The sequence below is a fragment of the Halictus rubicundus genome, chromosome 18 (genome assembly GCF_050948215.1).
Source record: "Halictus rubicundus isolate RS-2024b chromosome 18, iyHalRubi1_principal, whole genome shotgun sequence".
In the NCBI taxonomy this organism is placed as follows: Eukaryota; Metazoa; Arthropoda; class Insecta; order Hymenoptera; family Halictidae; genus Halictus; species Halictus rubicundus.
Genome location: NC_135166.1, coordinates 9,375,847 through 9,395,009, shown reverse-complemented (window position 1 = coordinate 9,395,009; position 19,163 = coordinate 9,375,847). Strand labels below are relative to the sequence as shown.

Genomic DNA, 19,163 nt, shown 5'->3' with positions numbered 1-19,163 from the left:
CTATATTGTTTATCAGTACTGAACTTTCCTTATTTCTTTTCTTTCATTTAGTTTTTTAGACTTTCGTTTGATTCCCTTCTTTTCACCTTCTTTTTCTTTCTGTCTACAGAGAGGAACTCCTTATTTACATACTTGTCTTACTCTTAATTTTTGTACGTTTCTAATTCGCGTCTACTGGGAGAGAGAGATTTTTAAATATAAACTTATTTTGAATTAACCTTATTTACTACTTGTCCCTTAAGGGTTATTCCGTATATATTAACTCGTTAATCTTTTGACTGAAACTTTACTCTAATTTACAATTGATCTTTTTTATTTCTCTCCTATTCTTCTTTTTCTTGTTTAAGCTCTCTTACTACTACTTCTACTTCTTTCTATTCTATACATTCTCTGACCTATTTTATTTTAGTCTTCTTTCTTCGGTTTCTTTTCAGCTTCCCCATTCGGGTGGTGGGGGAGGGGTTGCAGCGTGGCTGAAGGGGGGGGGGGGAGTTTTCCAGCGCGTACTCCTTTTCAGTGATGCAGTTTTTGATGTTGTTTCAGGAAGGATCCGTTCTCCGAAGGTTTCCCAGTACACATCCTAGCCCGGACCCGCAACTACTGCTTCAACTCGGGCGTTGTCTGTGTATTGCTGTACCTTCACCTGTCCGTTCCCTCCTCCTTACTGCCTTTCTTCCCTTCCTGCCCTTCGTCCTCGCTCCTGACTCCACCTCCACCTTTCCTGGGTCAGCTGAAAAAATGAAACCTCTTAACACTCATGCTCTTAAATTTAACTTTCTTTTCTGAATTACATTACATTCAATTCTCGAATACTTAGCTTTTTATTATAGATCGTCCATTCTTTCTGGATCTCCGGATTCCAGGTCCTCCTGAGTGTCCCTTGCCACCGGGTCGTCCAGTCCCTCTTTCTCCCTTCTCCTTTCTTCCGCTTCTTCTTCCTTTATTACCTTTTTACAAAATTTTGAGAGAGCCATCCAGCTCTTTTCACATACTAGTGATTCTCCCATGATTCTGTCCAGACTCGTTTCTTCTTCCCTTATCCCCATTTCTTTCCTCATTGCTTCTCTTTCGTTTTTCCATCTTGGACATTCGACCAGGGTGTGCTCCGGCGTGTCCCCCGCCCCTTGGTGATACCAGCATTCTTCAGTCTGAGATTTCCCTATTCTCTTCCTAAATGTATTAAAGACTCCATGACCCGTTAGCTTTTGTTCTTCCTCTTCCGTTCTTGCTCTTCCTCCATTTCACAATGTTGGGGATTAGCCGATGAGTCCACCTCCCCACTCTTCCCTCGTTCCATTCTTGCTGCCAAATCAAGTCAGTAACTTCTCTCATATTCTTTCTTATCCATTTTCTGATTATTTTTCTGCTATTATCCTCTTCTTCTAGGTCTTCAATCTCTATTTTCAGGCCTTCCAATATTTCGTGTATTTCTTCTAGAGTCTTTCCCTCTATTGTTAATGTCTTCATTTTATTTAGGTTGTCCTTATTAATTATTATATTTTCCAGCTCGAATTGCTGCCTTCTCTCCTCTATTTTCAAATGCCAGGGGGTGGTGCCTGCCAGCACGCAGAGGGTCTCCGAAGGTACTGTCCTATATGCCGATACCACCCTGGCAAGTCCTAATCTTTGTGTTTTTTTCAGGATCATATAGTTGGCCTGAATTGTCGATGCTTGCGCCCAAACTGGAGCTCCATACAAGACTATTGCTTCTAGCGTCATGTAATATAATTTCCTTACTGCCTGGCTTGTTCTAGTGCCGTTTGTCATTAGACTGCTTAACGCTGACATCGTCTTTATTCCTTTATTTGAAACCTCTTCAATATGCTTCTTAAATTTTTTTCTATCGTCGAAGGTTACTCCTAAATACTTAAGGTGAGATGTCGGTTTAATCGCGACTCCTCCTATGTCTATGTTAAAATCGTCATCCACCCTTTTTTTGTTCATCATCATGATTTCGGTTTTCTGCTCCGCAAGGGCAAGTCCTTTCTCTCGCATCTATTTTCTGGTTTCCTCTATTATTTCTTCCGTTCTTAGTTTAAGCCTGTTCAGCGTGGCCGCTTGAACCGTAATTATAATGTCGTCCGCGAATGCTATTCTTTCCGACATGGGCGGTAGAGGTTTTTCTAACAGCTCGTCATAAACCATGTTCCATAGCATTGGTCCTAGTACAGAACCTTGCGGCACTCCCATTTCCATCTTCCTCCAAATAATTTTACCTTCCGTCGCGTATGCCACTTCTCTGTCCTTGAAATAATTTTTGGTAAATCTTATTAGGTATGGACTTAATTCTCTTTTCTTCATTGTGTCTATGACTGCCTCCCAATTCAGGGTATTAAAAGCGTTCCTTACGTCTATTGCAATCATTGCCCCAAATCTTTGTTTCTCCGTTGCAATCATAGCTTCTCTTGCAACCTTTTCCATGGCATGTACAGTAGATTTACCTTTCACAAATCCGAATTGGTTTTTGTTGAAGGTTTCTTCTCCCATTTCCCTGTAGAATCTATCTCTGATGAGATATTCTAATAGTTTGGAGGCTGCGTTTATTACGCTGCTGGTGTCGTTGCATCCTTACCCGGTTTTCGGAGAAGGATTGTCCTGGCCTTTTTCCACTCTTCAAGCATCTTTCCTCTTTCGAGCATCCCGTTTATCAGTGCCGCAAAGCGATCTGGTATGTTTTCCCCTAATTTTTTTATTATTTTCGGCTCTATACCGTCTAATCCTGCTGCTCTCTTTGGTTTAATATATTCTATTGCCTTTAACATCTCCTTTCTAGTAATCATCGGGATTACCATATTCCTCTCTTCTTCTTCCTCTTCCCTCGTCGTTATGTTTCTTTCATTATTTTCTTTCCTTGTTTCGTTTCCTTCGTTTTCATCTTCATTTCCTTTCCTTTTATTATTCTCGGGGAAAAGTTCTTTTAATACTACCACAGCAAGATTTTCTGAAATAGAAGCTGGTGGGGTGTTCGGTTTTATCTGTCTCATTATGGTTTTGTAGGGCTTTCCCCATGGGTCTTTTTCGATTGTATCACAAAGATCCTTCCATTTCTTTTCTTTTTCCTTTGCAATTTTCCTCTGCAGTTCTCTTTTCGCCTTTTTGAATAGGAAGTTGGTTATTTCTTCTAATTCTTCATTTCCCCTCTTTCTGTACCTCTGTGTTTTCCTCCTTAGTCCGTATACTTTATTTTGCGCTTCTCTGATCTCCTGGTTCCACCAGACATTGTTCTTTCTTTTCCTTTTTCTTTCTCCGCTGTTCGAATCCAGCTCCTTCTCGCACATTTTAGGGGTGATATCTAAAAACATCTTTTCTTCCTCCACATTGTAGCTCGTTTGCTGATCTAAATTTTCTTCTCTCAGTCTATTCCTTACTGCTGTCGTCATTTTTTCCAGACCCGTCTTTGTCATTTTCCACCTAGAAATTTTAATATTAGTTTCCTTGTCAATCTTGTTATCGTACCTTATGTTAGTCAATAAATATTTGTGGTCCGATGCGGATTCCTTGTCGATTATTTTAGAAGTTATTTCCCTTTCGTCCGTCAGATTCTTCGATATCGCTATAAAATCGATATTTAATTTGGTCCTTCCTCTCTCATAGGTGTGGCCTCCTTCTGGTTTGAGTGGATTTAGTCCAAAATCTAAAAAACAGTTAAGTAGGGTAGATCCCTTGTCATTTTGTATGTCAGAGCCCCAGGCCGGAGATTTCGAGTTGAAATCCCTCCGCCCTATTATTATGTTTCTGCCTTTGGCTCTTTCCTCTCTTATTAGGTCCGCCAGTATGCTTATCCTATATGCGAATTGATCTTTCGTTATATTCGGTGATAGGTAAAAACTAATATAGGTTCCTTTTTTTATTTTTATGGCGACATACTCCTCGTCAATTATGTCTCCGTCTTCCTGTTTTTTCCGTCCTCTCAAATCTCTCGCCCAGATTGCTGCTGTCCCTTTCTTCGAAAAGATCCATTCTCCTGGGTTATATAACGGCTCAGAAATAAAAACTATGTTAGCTTCTAATTCGTCCGCTGCCTGAATTAACAAATAATGTGCAAGTCTGCAGTGATTAACGTTTATTTGTAGTATATTCATGGTAGATTTTGTTTGTTTCCTTCTTTATTTATTGTTTTCCTATCGATAACCCTGCAATATACTTTTTATATTGTGGGCAACTTATTACCCCTGCCACGTGCTCCGCGTTTACCGCTGGAATACCGGCCTTGATGCATAAAACACAGCTTTTTATATCCTCGCACCCTTTTATATTGTGGCCCAATTTTCCACATCTCCTACACAGTTCCTTCCCGTGAAAATCGTATTTGCAGTTATAAGATAAATGTCCAAATCCATGGCATTTATAGCACCTAATCAAGTTGTTCGTTCTCCTCATTCTGCACATGGTAAAACCAATTTTGATTTTTAATTCTTCCGGAACTTTCTCTAATAATCTCGTTGGAAGGGAGATAATCGCTGTTTTTGTCCCGTTTAATCCAATCCTAGTTGTTTTTATCTCTATTTCGTTGGTATCTATTGTCAGACTTCTAGCTATTTCCTCCCTTAATTCTTCCTTTTCTAAAGTTGGATCTATGTCCCTAATCTCGTACAAGATTCGCGGAGCCATTCTTCTCACCCTGTGCTCTTCTCCCAGAGCCTCTCTTACTGCCTACTCCATTTCTTTTCCTTCTTTCCCCTTTTCCATCTCTATTATCAGGCCCCCCCCCCCCTTGATTTTCTTATCGTTTATATTCTCTGAATCTTATCCCCTGCCTTATTTTTAATTTCTTTAAATAAGTCTGCAAAAGTTCTTTGTTCCGTTGTTTTGTTTATGACCGCTTCTGTTTTAGGGCCTTCCGAGAATTTTCTTTTCCTTTCTTGCTCTTCCCTTTCCTTATTCCTGCTCTTTTCCCCCTCTTCCTTTTGTCTATTGGTTAGTTTCTTTTCTTCTTTCTTTTTATTTCCACCTACAATTTTCCAGCCTTCTTTTTCTTTCCTTTGTAACGGTTGCGTCTCGCTTGCGTGAGGCGCGAGCGAGGCGCGCGTGCCCTCCCCTGGATTCGCTCAGCGGCCAGGGTTCTTTGGGGAGGGAGGATAAGGTCTTTAAATGAGAAACGCTGAATTGGTAGTGAACGAACGAAAAGATATTTTATTTGGTTATTAAGAAACGGAATGATATTTTAGTTATATGCGAGTGAAGAGAACAAAAGATATTTTAATAGTATGTTAACAACGAAATGAAAAGATATTCTGGCCAGGTGTTCCGGTCGCCTGGGTTCCCGGACGGTCCGGCGACGGGCTGGCGGTGGCAACCTGCCTCTCCACCGGCCTGGTTATAACAAAACAGAACAAAACTGTGAGCGTGGACGCCCGGTACGGATATCTTAATTGAACGACGACGCGAGCTTAGCCTAATTAATACACGGGGCGTCGGTATCCCCGGATGCGGATTGAACGAACTTAACCTAAATTATCCGCGGGGCGCTGGTACGGTTTCCGGTCTCGGTACGGTTCGCGGTGGTCCGGAGTGTCTCGGCGAGGAACCGGAGTTTTCCTCGATACGGTACGCGGCGCAGTTCGCGTGAAGGCGCGGTACGCGTGAAAGCGCGGTACGCGTGGAACGCGGGCGAGTCGTGCTCGCTGATGCGGTGTCCGGTTCGGGCGCTCTCGGCGCGGTCCCGAACTCTCCCGACTCTCGAGGTGTTGTCACGGCCGCGGCCCAGCGAGCTGTAGTGAGCTGACGTGGTTTCCTCCGTCGGCTGGGCACGCGGGGCGCGGATAGGAGGGGTACGGAATCCGCGGAACGCCCCGCCCGTCGTCCCCGCACAACCGCGGCTCGAGCACGTAGGCACAGACGTAAACCTAATGCCTACGGCCCGAAACCGGCGAGGTCGCTCGTCTCCGGTAGTATACCGAGAGGCGAGTTCCACACGCTGCTGCGGCCGATGGGAGACTAAACGTCCGGAGCGCGACGCAGGATCCCGGAGGGGAGTGCGGGACGCGGGAACAGGTCCGAGTGGTGGGGATGACGGTCCGGAGTGTCGAAGCTACGGTGCTCTGAAAAGAGCAGGCCGTCGATCGACTGCCTCCCAGAATCCGGTCGCGGTCTCGGTTTCACGTAGGGGACGTAAACCCACTTACGCTTCGGCCGATCCCAACGCTTCGTCGTGTTCGCCTGATAGTATACCGCGGCTAGCACGATTTAGCGCGGCTGCGAGAGGATCTGGGCTCGGGTGTTCGCCCGAGAGCTGCTCCAGACCAACTCCGGCTTCGGATGGTTCCGTCGCGACCTTTATAGCCCGAGCGCGGACCTCGTGTGCTCGTTCGCGAGCCTTCGGCGCACGTCGATTGGTCCGCGCCCGGGCCGGTTTCGCGTATTGGCGCGCAGCTGGCCCGCACCGGTGATTGGTGCGGGCTAAGGTACAACTCGGCTCGCAACGAGACACATGCGTCTCGTTGCACCTTTTCTCCTTGTCTATATCATTCCTTGCCCCCTTGCTTTCCCTGTCTATTCCCATTATCCTATCTTGATCTTCTTCCCCCCTATTCCTTCTCTCTGCCCCCCCTTCTCCTGCGACTTCCTTGTCCTAACATTTCTTAGGTCCATGTTTTCCTCGTCTCCCTCAATATACAGTGACTCCCAAAAATATTCGGACACTAGCTATAACTAACTTTACGACTTGATAATTCCTTTGTTAATGAAGCAATCGTCCCGGGAATTGTTTCTAGCAATAAAAGATCTATTAATGTTGATAAACATAAATAATTTATTTGAAAAATGTACATAAATTCCATAATAAAAATTAGTAAAAGAAATAATGTACCATTTTTGGCTCACAAAAATATTCGGACAATATTAATTTTTCAATTTAGATAAAGTAATTTAGCATTACAACATTTGTTTAATACTTCGTGGCATAACCATCTTGTTTAAGAACATGTCTTAACCTGTTTGGCATATTGTTTGTAATTTTTTTTAAATATTCAACAGTTATATTCGACCACTCAGTTGCAAGTCTTTGTTTTAATTCAGCTATCGATGTAATTGGGGTTTTTCGAATTTTTCTATCCAATTCATCCCATAAATTCTCGATAGGATTAAGGTCCGGTGATTGGGGCGGCGAATGAAGAATTTTGGGGCAGCGGTATAATACAAATTCTTGCACAATACGTGACTTGTGCTTGGGGTCGTTGTCTTGGTAAAACTTAGAAGTATTATTAAGCCCCATCTTTTCAGCACTTTGAATTAAATTATTTTTGAGTATATTTAAATAATGATTTTTGTCCATGATACCGTCAATAAACACTAGGTTACCGACTCCATATGACGCAATTCAACCCCAGACCATTACGCTGTCTCCGCCGTGTTTCGCTGTACCTCTTGTATTTTCAAAATTAAACTCTTTATTCGCTTTCCGCCGCACCATAGTTCTTCCGTCGGAATTGTACAGATTGAATTTGCTTTCATCAGCAAATATGACATCCTTCCACCACGTCTCAGCCTTAGAAATTAGCTCTCTTGCAAAGGTTTTTCGTTTATTCCTATTCTTTTCGTTGATAAATGGTTTCTTTCTAGCTACTCTTCCACTGTAACCAGCTTGCCTCAGCACTCTCCGAACTGTTTCGGCTGAAACATTTTTGGAGCTTTCGCCTAATAGTTCACTAGGAGCACAGGTTCATAGGTTCATAGCTGGTTTCGCTGGTTCATAGTTTTGGAGCACTTAAGCGCGGATTTTTTTCACTTTCCGAATAATTTTGCTTTTCTCCCTCGTACATAAGAGACTTGGTATTCCAGTTTGCGGAATAGAATCAATGCGATTCTCAATATAAAATCGTCGACAGATATCTGCAGCAGTACTCTTACTTATACGGAGCATTGCACTAATTTCGCGATAGGCGTTTCCTTTTTCTCGATGAAAAATTACAAGCTGTCGCACATCGAAACTCGTATTCTTTCCTTTGCGACCCATTTTGAACGAATTCACGTTTACTACTGACAGTAGTGAGGTGGCATGGACATCTAATGGTCCACGCGATTCTGTTTATAAACAAACGTTTTCCCGATCTTCGAATATCGCGTCCCCAGAAGACGATTGCCAGAGAAATATAATACGTGTCCGAATATTTTTGTGAGCCACAAATGGTCCATTATTTCGTTTAATAATTTTTATTATGAAACGTATGTATATTTCTCAAATAAATTATACATGTTTATCATCCTTAATAAATGTTTTATTGCTAAAAACAATTTCCAGGGCGATTGCTTTATCAACAAACGAATTATTAAATCATAAAGTTAGTTGTACCTAGTGTCCGAATATTTATGGGAGTCACTGTATACCTCTTTCCTTCCCCTTCTTTCAAGGCATGGAGAACTCTGTGTCCCCGTGTCCCTTAACATGAGTGATTTCTTAAGTTGCCTATTTTCGTAAATTAATCCTATATTTATTAATTTTGTAAGCGCTACCTCCAATTGCCCGTCAGCTTGCGCCGCGTGTTTCCTAATAATTGATTTTACAGTTTCGTTTTCCGCTAAACAATTTCTGACCTCTTTAGTTGAATTTTTTATTCTTTTTATTAATATCTCAACCTCCTTCAGTGCATCCTGAAGGTTTTCCTCCCCTGCTTCCCCTTCTCCTCCTAGTAGATCTATAATATCGTCCTGTTTCGTATTATTTGGTGTATCCTCCGTTTTTTAATCTAATTTTTTCCTCTTAATGTTGTTACTACCGCTATTATTATTGGCAAGATAATTCGGCGTTGAATTGCTTTTAAGAAATTCTAAATCACTTTCCTCATCACTGTTTCTAACTCTTTTGTTATTTTCACTATTCGCATCTAAATTGAGCTTTATTCTATCTAAACCCCCATTCTCTATCGTTTTATCACCCCCCCCCCCCCTTTTTCTTTCTTAGGGGGTTCTGGTGTATAGAATTTGTCCATAGTGGACACACTTACTTTCTTTTCTACCTACTTCTAGTTGGCCCGTTTTTGTTACAATTTTAATTATAAATTTCCCCTTTGTTTGCTTCCCCCTTTACTTTTCCTTTTTTACCCTTTCCTGGTCTTTTCTCTTTTAACTTCTAGTATATTGGTAAATATCGTTCTTATTTCTAAAGGTTGGGGAATTGACCAATAAAAATTTAGTAAACGTATTTCCTATATTTTAAACTTTCTCTATACAATGCTTAAATTTATTAGTCGCTATTTATCCTACTTAATCTAAATTTATTCTAAGACGTTTCGCTTATATCTGTCTTCGCATCTTAATCGATTCTATTCATAATTATTTTAACTTATATATTTAGTACCAAATTATTTATTTAGTCTATTTCTTTCCTCCTACTTATTATCTACTTCTCTCTCTCTCTCTCCCTTTCTCTTACTCCTAAATTTTCGCTGGTATTCTTATCTTATTTTTAATTCGGGCCACAATTTATTTACGCTCCTGTATAGGCCCGGTGCCTCGACCGTGTTCCAGAGAGACAGAGTGACCTATATCACTCTCTCTCCCTCGCGCTCTCACTCAGGCTCTGTTTACCGTTCGCGGGTCCTTGTTCTCTTTGTTCTGCGCGTATAGCTATTTTCACCGGCCGCGGTCTGAATTATTTTACTTCTTTTCTATTCTATTCTACTCCTATTTTTTACTTTTATTGTTATTATTAAAAGTTATGCGTACACTATTTTATAAGTTTTAACGTTAATTAACTGTAATTTTTATATATACACCTTAGTCTAGTAGTATATTACATCTAATTTTATTTGATTTATCTCTATTTCTACTAACTTCTTGTTGTTGTTTTGTAAACTAATTAATCCTATCTTCTAAATTCTTTAATTTCTAATTGTTCACGCGATTGGAACAATCAATTAATTATAGAATTTAGAATGTACTAGTTAATGTTGGACGCCGAATCCGTAATAAAGATTACTTTATTTCAAGTAGCTTAATCGCTTTGCCGCACTTACGATTACAAGAGACGATGTTCACGAGAGAATACTAGATACTATGTTCGAGAGAGAATGCTAGATACAAGAGAGCGAGACGGCCATGCGGCTGCGCTATTTATTGACTGACGAACTGGTAAAAAACGACTTCCTTGTCGAAAGATCTAGATCGTCCGTCAGCCAATAATTAGATCGATCGACAGGATGCGCGGCTGTCAGTTGTCGCAATTGGTCCCGACACAGCGCTCGCCACTGGTACGCGCGGCGGCTGCTGTTTTGGCGCGCGTCTTGAACACTAATGTATTTCCAACCTATCTATCATCTAAGTGCTAAAAATGCAAAAATTTCTAAGTTTTTTGGGTGCTCTCAAGAGGGAAGTGGGGGTTTTTGTATTACTAACCGCCCTTCTTTTTGGTGACTCTGAATAGCCCTAGGGATGCCTGGCAATCGGTCCCTGTTGAGTTTTTACGAGACTCCACTCCTTCTCGTAGAGGCTGCCGCTATCTCGAAAAAGGGGGGGGGGGAATATTTTTACCTGGGGGAACTCTGTTCTCCAACACCAAGTAACTTCTTACACTACCCCACTGAACCCCCCCTCGTACTCAGAAAAAATTTTTCCCTGGGTTACTTATGGGTCACCCGTTAGATGCCAAATCTCAAAGTTATCCGAATGTATCGTGCGACAGCTAGTTGGAAAGCTCTTACCGAGCACTAGACTTTCCTCTAAACACTTTTCCGAAATTCCTAAAAACTGATCAAAAATTTCTTATATCTCGGGAGGGAGTGGGGATTTCGAAAAAATTTTTCTAGGGGGGAGAATACTTCTCCCAATCCGCCCCTGTACACTCGCCACCCTCTGAAATATAACCCTACCAATTTTCACCTCGATCGGAGTATATGGGTATTCCTGAGACTCTATTATCGAATAATATAAACGCGAAATAACTAAGACTAAACTAACTAAATTAAACTAAACTAAGCTAAGACTCTATTCTTTTCTTTCATTTATTTATTTGTATTTGTATTCGTATTTGTATTTGTAAAACCGTCACCGTGAACAAAGTGCATGTGCAGAGGTAATCTCACTATATACTACTTATTTATTTATTTATTTATTAATCAATTAAATTAAATTAATTAATTCCTTTTACTGGGGTTACCTTGGTGACCGGAGGTCCTCGATTCCTGTACTACTCTATCTTCTAGTATAGAGTGCAGGAATCTACCGTGTTAACCCTCTTGATTCTAATATTTTGTATCTACATTTAAAATTTCATTTAACTTTTTAAATTATTAAAATCGACTCTAAATGTCTATACGAAATAATCCTTCCAATTTTAAGCAAGGGCAAAGAGAAACAGTGACAGGTAACCTACTCTTTCGATTTAAATTTAATTTTATATTACTATAAAATAACCAAATAGTACCATGTCTTTGTCCCTTCTCGTGCTTCCTTTCCTTTCTTTTCCTTTTTCTTCCTTTTTTCCTTTTCCAAATCCAACCAACTCCTTGTTTGGCGGTTTTCCTTGAAGACGTGACTAGCCTTTAAGAGGCATAGCCGCTTCCTCTCTTAATCCTTTTCCCAGTCTTTCTCGCCTCTGCACTAGCACTTTTTTTCATCGATGCACTCTATTGTTCACCCGGATTCTAACTGATTAATTATTTAAGTGAATGAGAATCAAGTAGAAATGAAACCACAATTGTAAGCTATTTATAGAATTATTTACTGCTATTGAATATTGAAATTGTACTACTGTATTGAATTGAATTGAAATAAACTGTGTACTATTGAATTGAATTGAATTGAATTGAAATAAACTGTATTGAAATGTAACTATTCTATTCTATTCTGTTCTGAATTTACTTTCCCTACACCCCGATGCCTAATCTATTAACTATTGAGACTTTTGAAATCGAACTGCTCGCTATCGCTTTCCACGTCTTTCTGAACCCTAACCCTAACCCTTTTTTCCGTGGGAAAACGCTTTACGCATACTCCGACTCCCTGGGGGGAGTCGGGGTTATGTGGGACTGCCCTTGGGGGAAAAACCCCAAAGGCTACCCACTACAAACCCACGCCCACCTAAGCTAAAGGGGAGGTGCCTGGATCACGCGAGTACTCAACAGGACACCTCCCAGCTATCATCATACCCCGGGGGAGGGGTTAACCTCCCCCACTGCCTACGCTATAAGACCCCGGGCGGTGTCCCCATCCCTGGAGCATTCGGATTGGGCTTCCCGAGCCCTAGCTCGGTCCACCCACAGCTCCCGGAGTCTTCGTGCCCCGCTCGGAGCCGGTATCCCGAAGGAATCAGCCCCGGCCGAGGCAGGAAGACGCCGCCACCGGAAGGAAGGAAAAAAATAAACACCACCTTTCACCAACACCCTGCACCGAGCGACAGCCCGTTCACGGAGGAGGCGCAGACGCTCCAGGGCGTCAATTGTGGAGCGCCCCATCCGGAATCCATACTGGCTGTCGCTCAGGTCGGGACCACCCCGCGACAGGTGCACGACGAGCCGGGCGGCAATTATCCTTTCGAATAGTTTGCCCGCCTCGTCGAGTAAACAAACCGTCCGGTATGCAGAGGGAGACTCTGCGGGTTTCCCCTCCTTTTGGAGGAGAACCAGGCACGCTTCCTTCCGTGAGGAAGGGTCGGGGCGTGCCGGATCGCGCCTCCGACGGCCCTTCCTTCCGGTGGCGGCGTCTTCGTGCCTCGGCCGGGGCTGGTTCCTTCGGGATACCGGCTCCGAGCGGGGCACGAAGACTTCGGGAGCTGTGGGTGGACCGAGCTGAGGCTCGGGAAGCCCAATCCGGAGGCTCCAGGGATGGGGACACCGGGCGGGTCCCTCCGCCCGGGGTCTTATAGCGTAGGCAGTGGGGGAGGTTAACCCCTCCCCCGGGGCATGATGATAGCTGGGAGGTGTCCTGTTGAGTACTCGCGTGATCCAGGCACCTCCCGTGTAGCTTAGGTGGGCGTGAGGTTTTAGTGGGTAGTCTCCCCTTATGGGGAGAATCCCACATAACCCCGGCTTCCCCCAGGGAGTCGGGGCATGTATAAAACATTTCCTCACGATAAAAAAAAAAGGCACGCTTCCTTCCACTCCTTGGGGAAGACTCCCCGGCGCAGGCTCGCGTCCATGACGATCCTGAACGCCGGGGCGAGGACCTCCAGAGCGAAGGCCATTATACCACCAGGAACCCCATCGGGGCCAGGGGCCTTCCTGCCCCTGGCCCGGAGTTCCCGGACGGCCCGGTACAGCTCCCACTCGGTGACCCGGAATTCGTCCGACCATTCAATGGTCGGACCCGGGGCGCGTTCCCTCCTCCCCTCAACCCCATCACCAGGGGGGAAGAGAGTGTCACCGACGCGCCCAGGAATTCCGGGTCTAACGTCTCCGTGACCGGGGACGCCCAGGGGCGGAGCTTCCCAAGCATCGCCTTATACGGGCGTCCCCACGGATCCTCACGGAGGGTGAGCAGGAGCTCATCCCAGGCCTGGCCTTAGCAGCGGCAATCGCACGCTTGAGGGCCACGGCCGCCGATCTGTACTCCCTGTACAGCTCGGCGACCCTCGGCTCCGCGTCGCCGCCCAGAAAATGGCGGCGACGGGCGCGGGCATACTGGCGGCGTGCTCGGCCGGCCGAACTGCGAAGTTCGGCCAGCTCCCCCGACCACCAGTAAACTGACCTTCTCGGGGGCTGAGCTCGGACCCGGGGCATCGCCACGTCACAGATCATATGCAACGTGTCCCGGATCCAAGCCGCCCCCTCGTCTGCCTCGCGCTCCCTGGCCGAAGGCCAGGCGTAGCCCATAATCGCGGCCATCAGGAGGTCCCCATCCAGTCGTTTCACCGCCCATCTGGGCGCTGACGGGGTGCCACGTCGGAGGGGCGTGTCCAATGGCGAGTCCGAGACCACAGCCACGTCCATCAGCACGTAGCTGAGGTCAGACAAAGTCTCCACTCCAGACCCGCCAATTGGACACACGGCGCGAGGCGGCGGCTGTCGCGAATGACACGTCCACTATGGACCAGCCATTCCACCTCACGCACGTAGGCACGGAGCCCCGGTTTAACAACCGGAGCTCCATCCCCTCCGCCCAGTCTTCCAGGACTCCGCCTCGGGCGTTGGTCCAGGGGTTACCCCAGGTGGTGGACCTCGCATTGAGGTCCCCCAGGCCCAGCACCGGACCGGCTATATATGGGGCTATCATACGCCCCAGCCGGTCCAGGAACATCCCGAGTTCGGCGGAGTCACAACTGGGTGAGTTGTAGCACCCCACGACTAGAAGTCTTCCCCACTTCACCATAACCATCCCCCTGTCCCGTTCGACCACGGAGCAGGGGGGCACTGTCGCCGAGTGGCGACGCCACCATATCGCCACGGAGCCGTCAGCGTCACCGGACCAGTGTGGACGGTCCGGGACCCTGTACGGCTCCGTGGCGACGGCCAGGCCAACCCCCCACTCCTCCAGGCACTGGACCATCAAGTCCTGCGCCCGGAGGCAGTGGTTGAGGTTGGCCTGGAGTACCGGGAGGGGGGAACGGCGTGGGGTGTAGGCCATCAATTGGGCTTCGCGCCGGTCCCCTCCTTGGCCGCCAGCTCGGGTGGCGGGGGGTATTACCCCCGTCCCGTTGGGGGCCGCTTCCACCTCCATACTCTCCCCCTCCCTGGAGGTTGGGGGAGCGGCCGGCCTCGCCACCCGGGTATCCGGGGGCGCGACTAGGGAGGGGCGCCACACCGCCCGCCCCCTTTGCGCCCTTCTTCTGTTTGGCACGCAGGGAGTACGCTTTGCTCCCCGCCTTGTGTCCCGCTGGTCTCCCTACAGCCGCACACACCACGCAGTGGGGTGGCGCCTTGCTCTCCACCGCCCGGTGGGTGGCGTCACCGCAGCGGTAGCAGTTACCGCTGCGGTCGACCTCCGCAGTGCACCGCTGCCGAACATGCCCCAGGGCAAGGCAGCGGAAGCACTGCAGCGGCCGAGCCGTCAGCACAACCACCTGGGCGGTGGACCACCCCACGCGTATTTTCGCGGCCTTTTCAATTGCCAGGGCCGCCACGGCCGGGCACTGCACCCATACGGTGCCGAGCCCGCAGGGCGGAGCCTTAAGCTCCGCTACCCTAACGGACTCGGCGGTGCAGCCCCCGGCTTTCGACACCGCCTCCACTATATCCTGGGGGGTTACGGAAACCTCCAGGCCCGTGAGGCGGAATTCCGCCTTCTTCACGGGCCTGGACACCTTTACGTCCATCCCCCCCCCCCAGGACGGCGGCCATCTTGGCGGCCAAGGCATCGGCGTTGGGGCCCCCATCTGCACCAGGGACCTCAATAATGAGGCGCCCGGTTACCGCCCTCTTCCAATGGAGGCCCCCGATGCCGAGGGCGTCTAAATCGACGCCCTGGCGGGCCCTCCTAATAGTCTCCTCATACGAGGCCCCGTTCCCCTCCGGGACCGTCAGGGTGACTGCCGCGGAGCGGGGCGGGGCCCTGACTTTGGCCGCTGATTTCGCGCCCTTCGAGGCGGGGACAGCGGCCCTCCCCGCCTTCGGGGCGCCAGCCGAGATGGCCCGCCTCCCGACCACCTCCGCTCAGGTCGCCGGTTTAGCCGGGGTACCCGGTGCAGGCGCAGGGGGCGGGGGCGGGAGGGAGACCGAAGGCTGGGGAACCTCCCCAGCCTTCTTCCCCTTCTTCTTCTTCTTCTTCTTCTTCTTCCCTGCCCCCCCCCCCTCACCGGGGCAGGGGCAGGCGTCGGCGGAGCAGGCGCATGGGCAGGCCGCCTTAATGTCCCCGGAGGCGTCGCGGGTCCCCTTTAGGTGCGTGCCAATCAAGTTGCGGCTAGCCTCCGCCAGCTCCCGGGCAACGTTCGACTTTTCCGCGATAAAGGCGGACAGCTCCCCGGGGGGCATGGACCTTATGTCCGGGCGGACGACCCCGTCCAGTCGCTCCCGTTTTTTAAGCGACAGGGTCGGCTGTATCACGCCCGGAGGGGTCAGCGACCGCTTAGTGCCCGCATCGCTGGGGATGGGGGAGCCGACTTGGTCGAATGGTTCGACAGTCGGTCCTCCGACTCGACGCGCCGACCACGACCCATCGTTCCCCTCTCCAGCCGGAGGAAGGGCCGGTCCCCAACAGCTGGGGTCCGGCGCCTCTCCTCCTGGGACAACCCTATTTTTTTCCGAGGAGGTAGTCTCGTTACGGATACCCGCCCCTCCTGGGGGGGAGAGGACCGGGTTATGTGGGACTCCTCGGCAGGTGAGTGCAATGCCGAGTATACCCACTAACTCCTCCCCGTCCGTCCCTAGGCTCCTGGGGGCACCCGTGTTCCGCGCGCACATTACAATCCGGTGAGCCCCCGCCTTAACGTTCCTCCCTGGATGGGGAACGCGGCCCCCTCCCGTTCCTACTCTACCCGAAGGCACCCCTCAATGGACGACGCGGTGCCTTCCCCCCTTATTGGGCCGCCCGATGGGCATCCAGGCCCCCGCCCAGGTTGCCCGACGGCCCCTCGGGACGCCGTTGGCAACCCAGTATAAGGGGACCATCGGTCTCCCCGACTCGAGATCACCAAGGGCGCTCCTGCCGCCGTTAGAAGCGCCGCAAGGGAGGCGTCGCCTCCTTCCCCCCCTTCGGCCGGGATCGTGATTACGTTCACGGTCCCGTTCCGCAGCCTCCTTCTGCGGCATTACCTGCTCACAGAAGGAGGCGATCCCCCTCCACGCCCCCTCGCCACCCGCCGCATCCGAAACGACAGCAGGAAGCGAGAGGTCGTGACCCACTGCGCGCCGCAGAGCACGGCGCTCGCCCGCCCACGCCGGACACTTCTCTAGAGTGTGCTGCGCCGTGTCCCGCGGCTCGCCGCAGTGGTGACACGCCTCCTCGGCCTCCCTCCCGATGCTACACAGGTAGTCGCCGAAGTACCCGTGCCCGGTCATCACCTGCGTCACCCGGTAGGAGACCCTGTGACCCAGCCACCCTCTGTTCCACTACTCGACCACAGGGAGGATGGCCCGAACGGCACGCCTCGCGCCCTCCACCGTCCCGGGAAGGCTATCGCGCCATTCCCGGGCCGCACGCCGCCGCGCGTCACGCCTGAACCCCGCCACCAAGAGTCCCGCCTGATCCGTGGCCACACCCCCCCCCCCAGCCGGAGGTCCCTGGAGTACACGTGTACATCCGCAAGCACGCGGGCCTCCAGCTCGAGGGGGATGAACCCCGAAATCAGCATCGCCGTCGCGTAGGAGATGGTGCGGTACCCCCGCGCGGGTCCCGAACGATTTGCGACGGGATGACCACAGGGGGCACCACCCTCACATTGGACACCACGACCGGTCCGGTCTTCGTGGTGTCCGACGTCGCCGGCAGGGAAGCCGCCGGCGTCGCCTCGCGCGCGCACTTACCTGTATTATCCAGGGCCGGCGCCAGCCCAACCAGGATCCTCCGGATTCGCTCCTCGATCCTCGCCTCCATCGCCCTGTTCCGGGCCTCCACCATCGCGGCGACCCGGAGAAGCAGGGCCCGGGTGTCCGTTGCTTCCCATCCCATCCTCGAGGACGCCGTCGCCGCCGTCCACAGTGTCACGACCCCCTCTGTCGAGGAGGTGGAGGGCACCTCCTCCGCGGGCGCATCTGCGTCCCGGCGCCCGTTTTCGGCGCTCGCCCGCCTCTCGGACTCCATGGCCCGAAGTCTCGCCCGGAGGTCCTGTACCTCCTATGCGGGAGCCTCGGTCTGCCTGCGGAGGCGGTCATTTGCCTGGCCGCCCTCCCAGGCCGTCCCGGTGTAGGACCTCTGCATCAAAGTGATGCAGTGGGACCTAGCCACCGCGGAGCAGTCCCGGAGGGCCCGCGCCAGATCCCCCTTGAGGCCCTTGGAGATGCTGGAGATCTTTTCTACCCTCCTCATCGCCTCCTGCACCTCCTCCACCAGTTGCGCCGTCGGCGCCCTCCCTCCCGCCTCGATGAGGTCCGAAATGTTACGGGCCTGCTCCCTCTCTGCGCGGTCGCCGAGGACTGACTCGGCCTCCGGCGTCCCCGGGGAGTCCCCCACAGGGCCCCCCGGCAAGACCACGTCGCTGCGTGTCCGCATCTCCCCCGGCTCGGGCAGCTCCAGCCTGGGCCGTTTCTCTGTCGGGGCCCCTTGCCCCGCCCCCCGCTTCCCGGCGCACGCGTGCGACGCGCCCGGATCTGAAGTGGACAGGGTGGAGACCGCCGAACCACCCTGCCCATCCGCATCGATCGCATCGATGCCTTCACCGGTAACCATTGCATCTGGAGAGGCCCGATGATTCAATTTCTCCAGCCCGCAGTCAATTGATGACGACGCGGCGGGGCCTGCTCGCCCACCACCAACCGCGCCGGTACGAGGGTCTCCAACCCCTGCAACGTAAACCAAAGTCGTTATTGTTGTCCTAGCCATTTTGTAATACCGTAAACTCCCAATTTTGCCCGTGTCGTTGTAAGACTGTCCGACCCAAAGCGGCAGTTTTCATCCCTCCGTGCAAGCCTTACCGGCATGGGAGGCCCTACCAGGATCCGAGGATCCCACCGGCATCGCCTCGCACATCAGCAGGACTACTTCCTGCCGTGTACCCCTCGCTCCGTTAGCCACCCACAGTCTAAAGACCGTGGGTGCCCAGGGACCACCACGAGGAGGTGGAGCGTAGAGGATTTTAGGAATATGGCCGCCACCACTGTGGCATACCGAGTAGTGGATCCGAGTCACCACTGCTAAGCCCATATCCCCTAGGTCCCCTCCTGGGACAACCCTATATGTTTTTTCCAGGAGGTAATCTCGTTACGGATACCCGAACCCCCCCCCCGGGGGGGTGGTCCGGGTTATGTGGGACTCCTCGGCTTGTTGGTGCAACGCCGAGTATACCCACTAACTCCTCCCCGTCCGTCCCTAGGCTCCTGGCGGCACCCGTGTTCTGCGAGCGCATGTCAATCCGGTGTGCCCCCGCCTTAGCATACCACCCTGCGGGGGGGGGGGGGGGACACGGCCCCCTCCCGTACCTACTCTATCCGAAGGCACCACGCAACGGACGACGTGGCGCCTTCCCCCCCCTGTTAGGCCGCCCAATGAGCATCCGGGCCCCCGCCCGAGATGCCCGGCGGCCTCCGGGGACGCCGTTGGTGACCGAGTGTAAGGGGATATCCGATCCCCCGCCTCGAGATCATCAAGGGCGTCCCCGCTCGCGTCAGAGGCGTCGCAACGGGGGTGCGCCCCCGGGGTGT

The 19,163-nt window shown here is 50.5% G+C and overlaps 2 protein-coding genes across 2 annotated transcripts; both read right to left on the bottom strand.

Moving 5' to 3' along the window:
- Positions 1–824: 824 nt before the first annotated feature.
- LOC143362892 (uncharacterized) lies at positions 825–1,950 on the bottom strand. Its single transcript, XM_076803392.1, has 3 exons — positions 1,274–1,950; positions 993–1,170; positions 825–947 (listed from the first exon to the last, which is right to left on the bottom strand). The coding sequence occupies exons 1-3, from the start codon at positions 1,948–1,950 to the stop codon at positions 825–827; spliced, it is 978 nt and encodes a 325-aa protein (XP_076659507.1).
- Positions 1,951–1,995: 45 nt separating this feature from the next.
- LOC143362891 (uncharacterized) lies at positions 1,996–4,611 on the bottom strand. Its single transcript, XM_076803391.1, has 5 exons — positions 4,171–4,611; positions 3,868–4,022; positions 3,457–3,783; positions 2,711–3,411; positions 1,996–2,567 (listed from the first exon to the last, which is right to left on the bottom strand). Exons 1-5 carry the CDS (start codon positions 4,609–4,611, stop codon positions 1,996–1,998), a joined length of 2,196 nt encoding a protein of 731 aa, XP_076659506.1.
- Between the last annotated feature and the right edge of the window lie 14,552 nt (positions 4,612–19,163).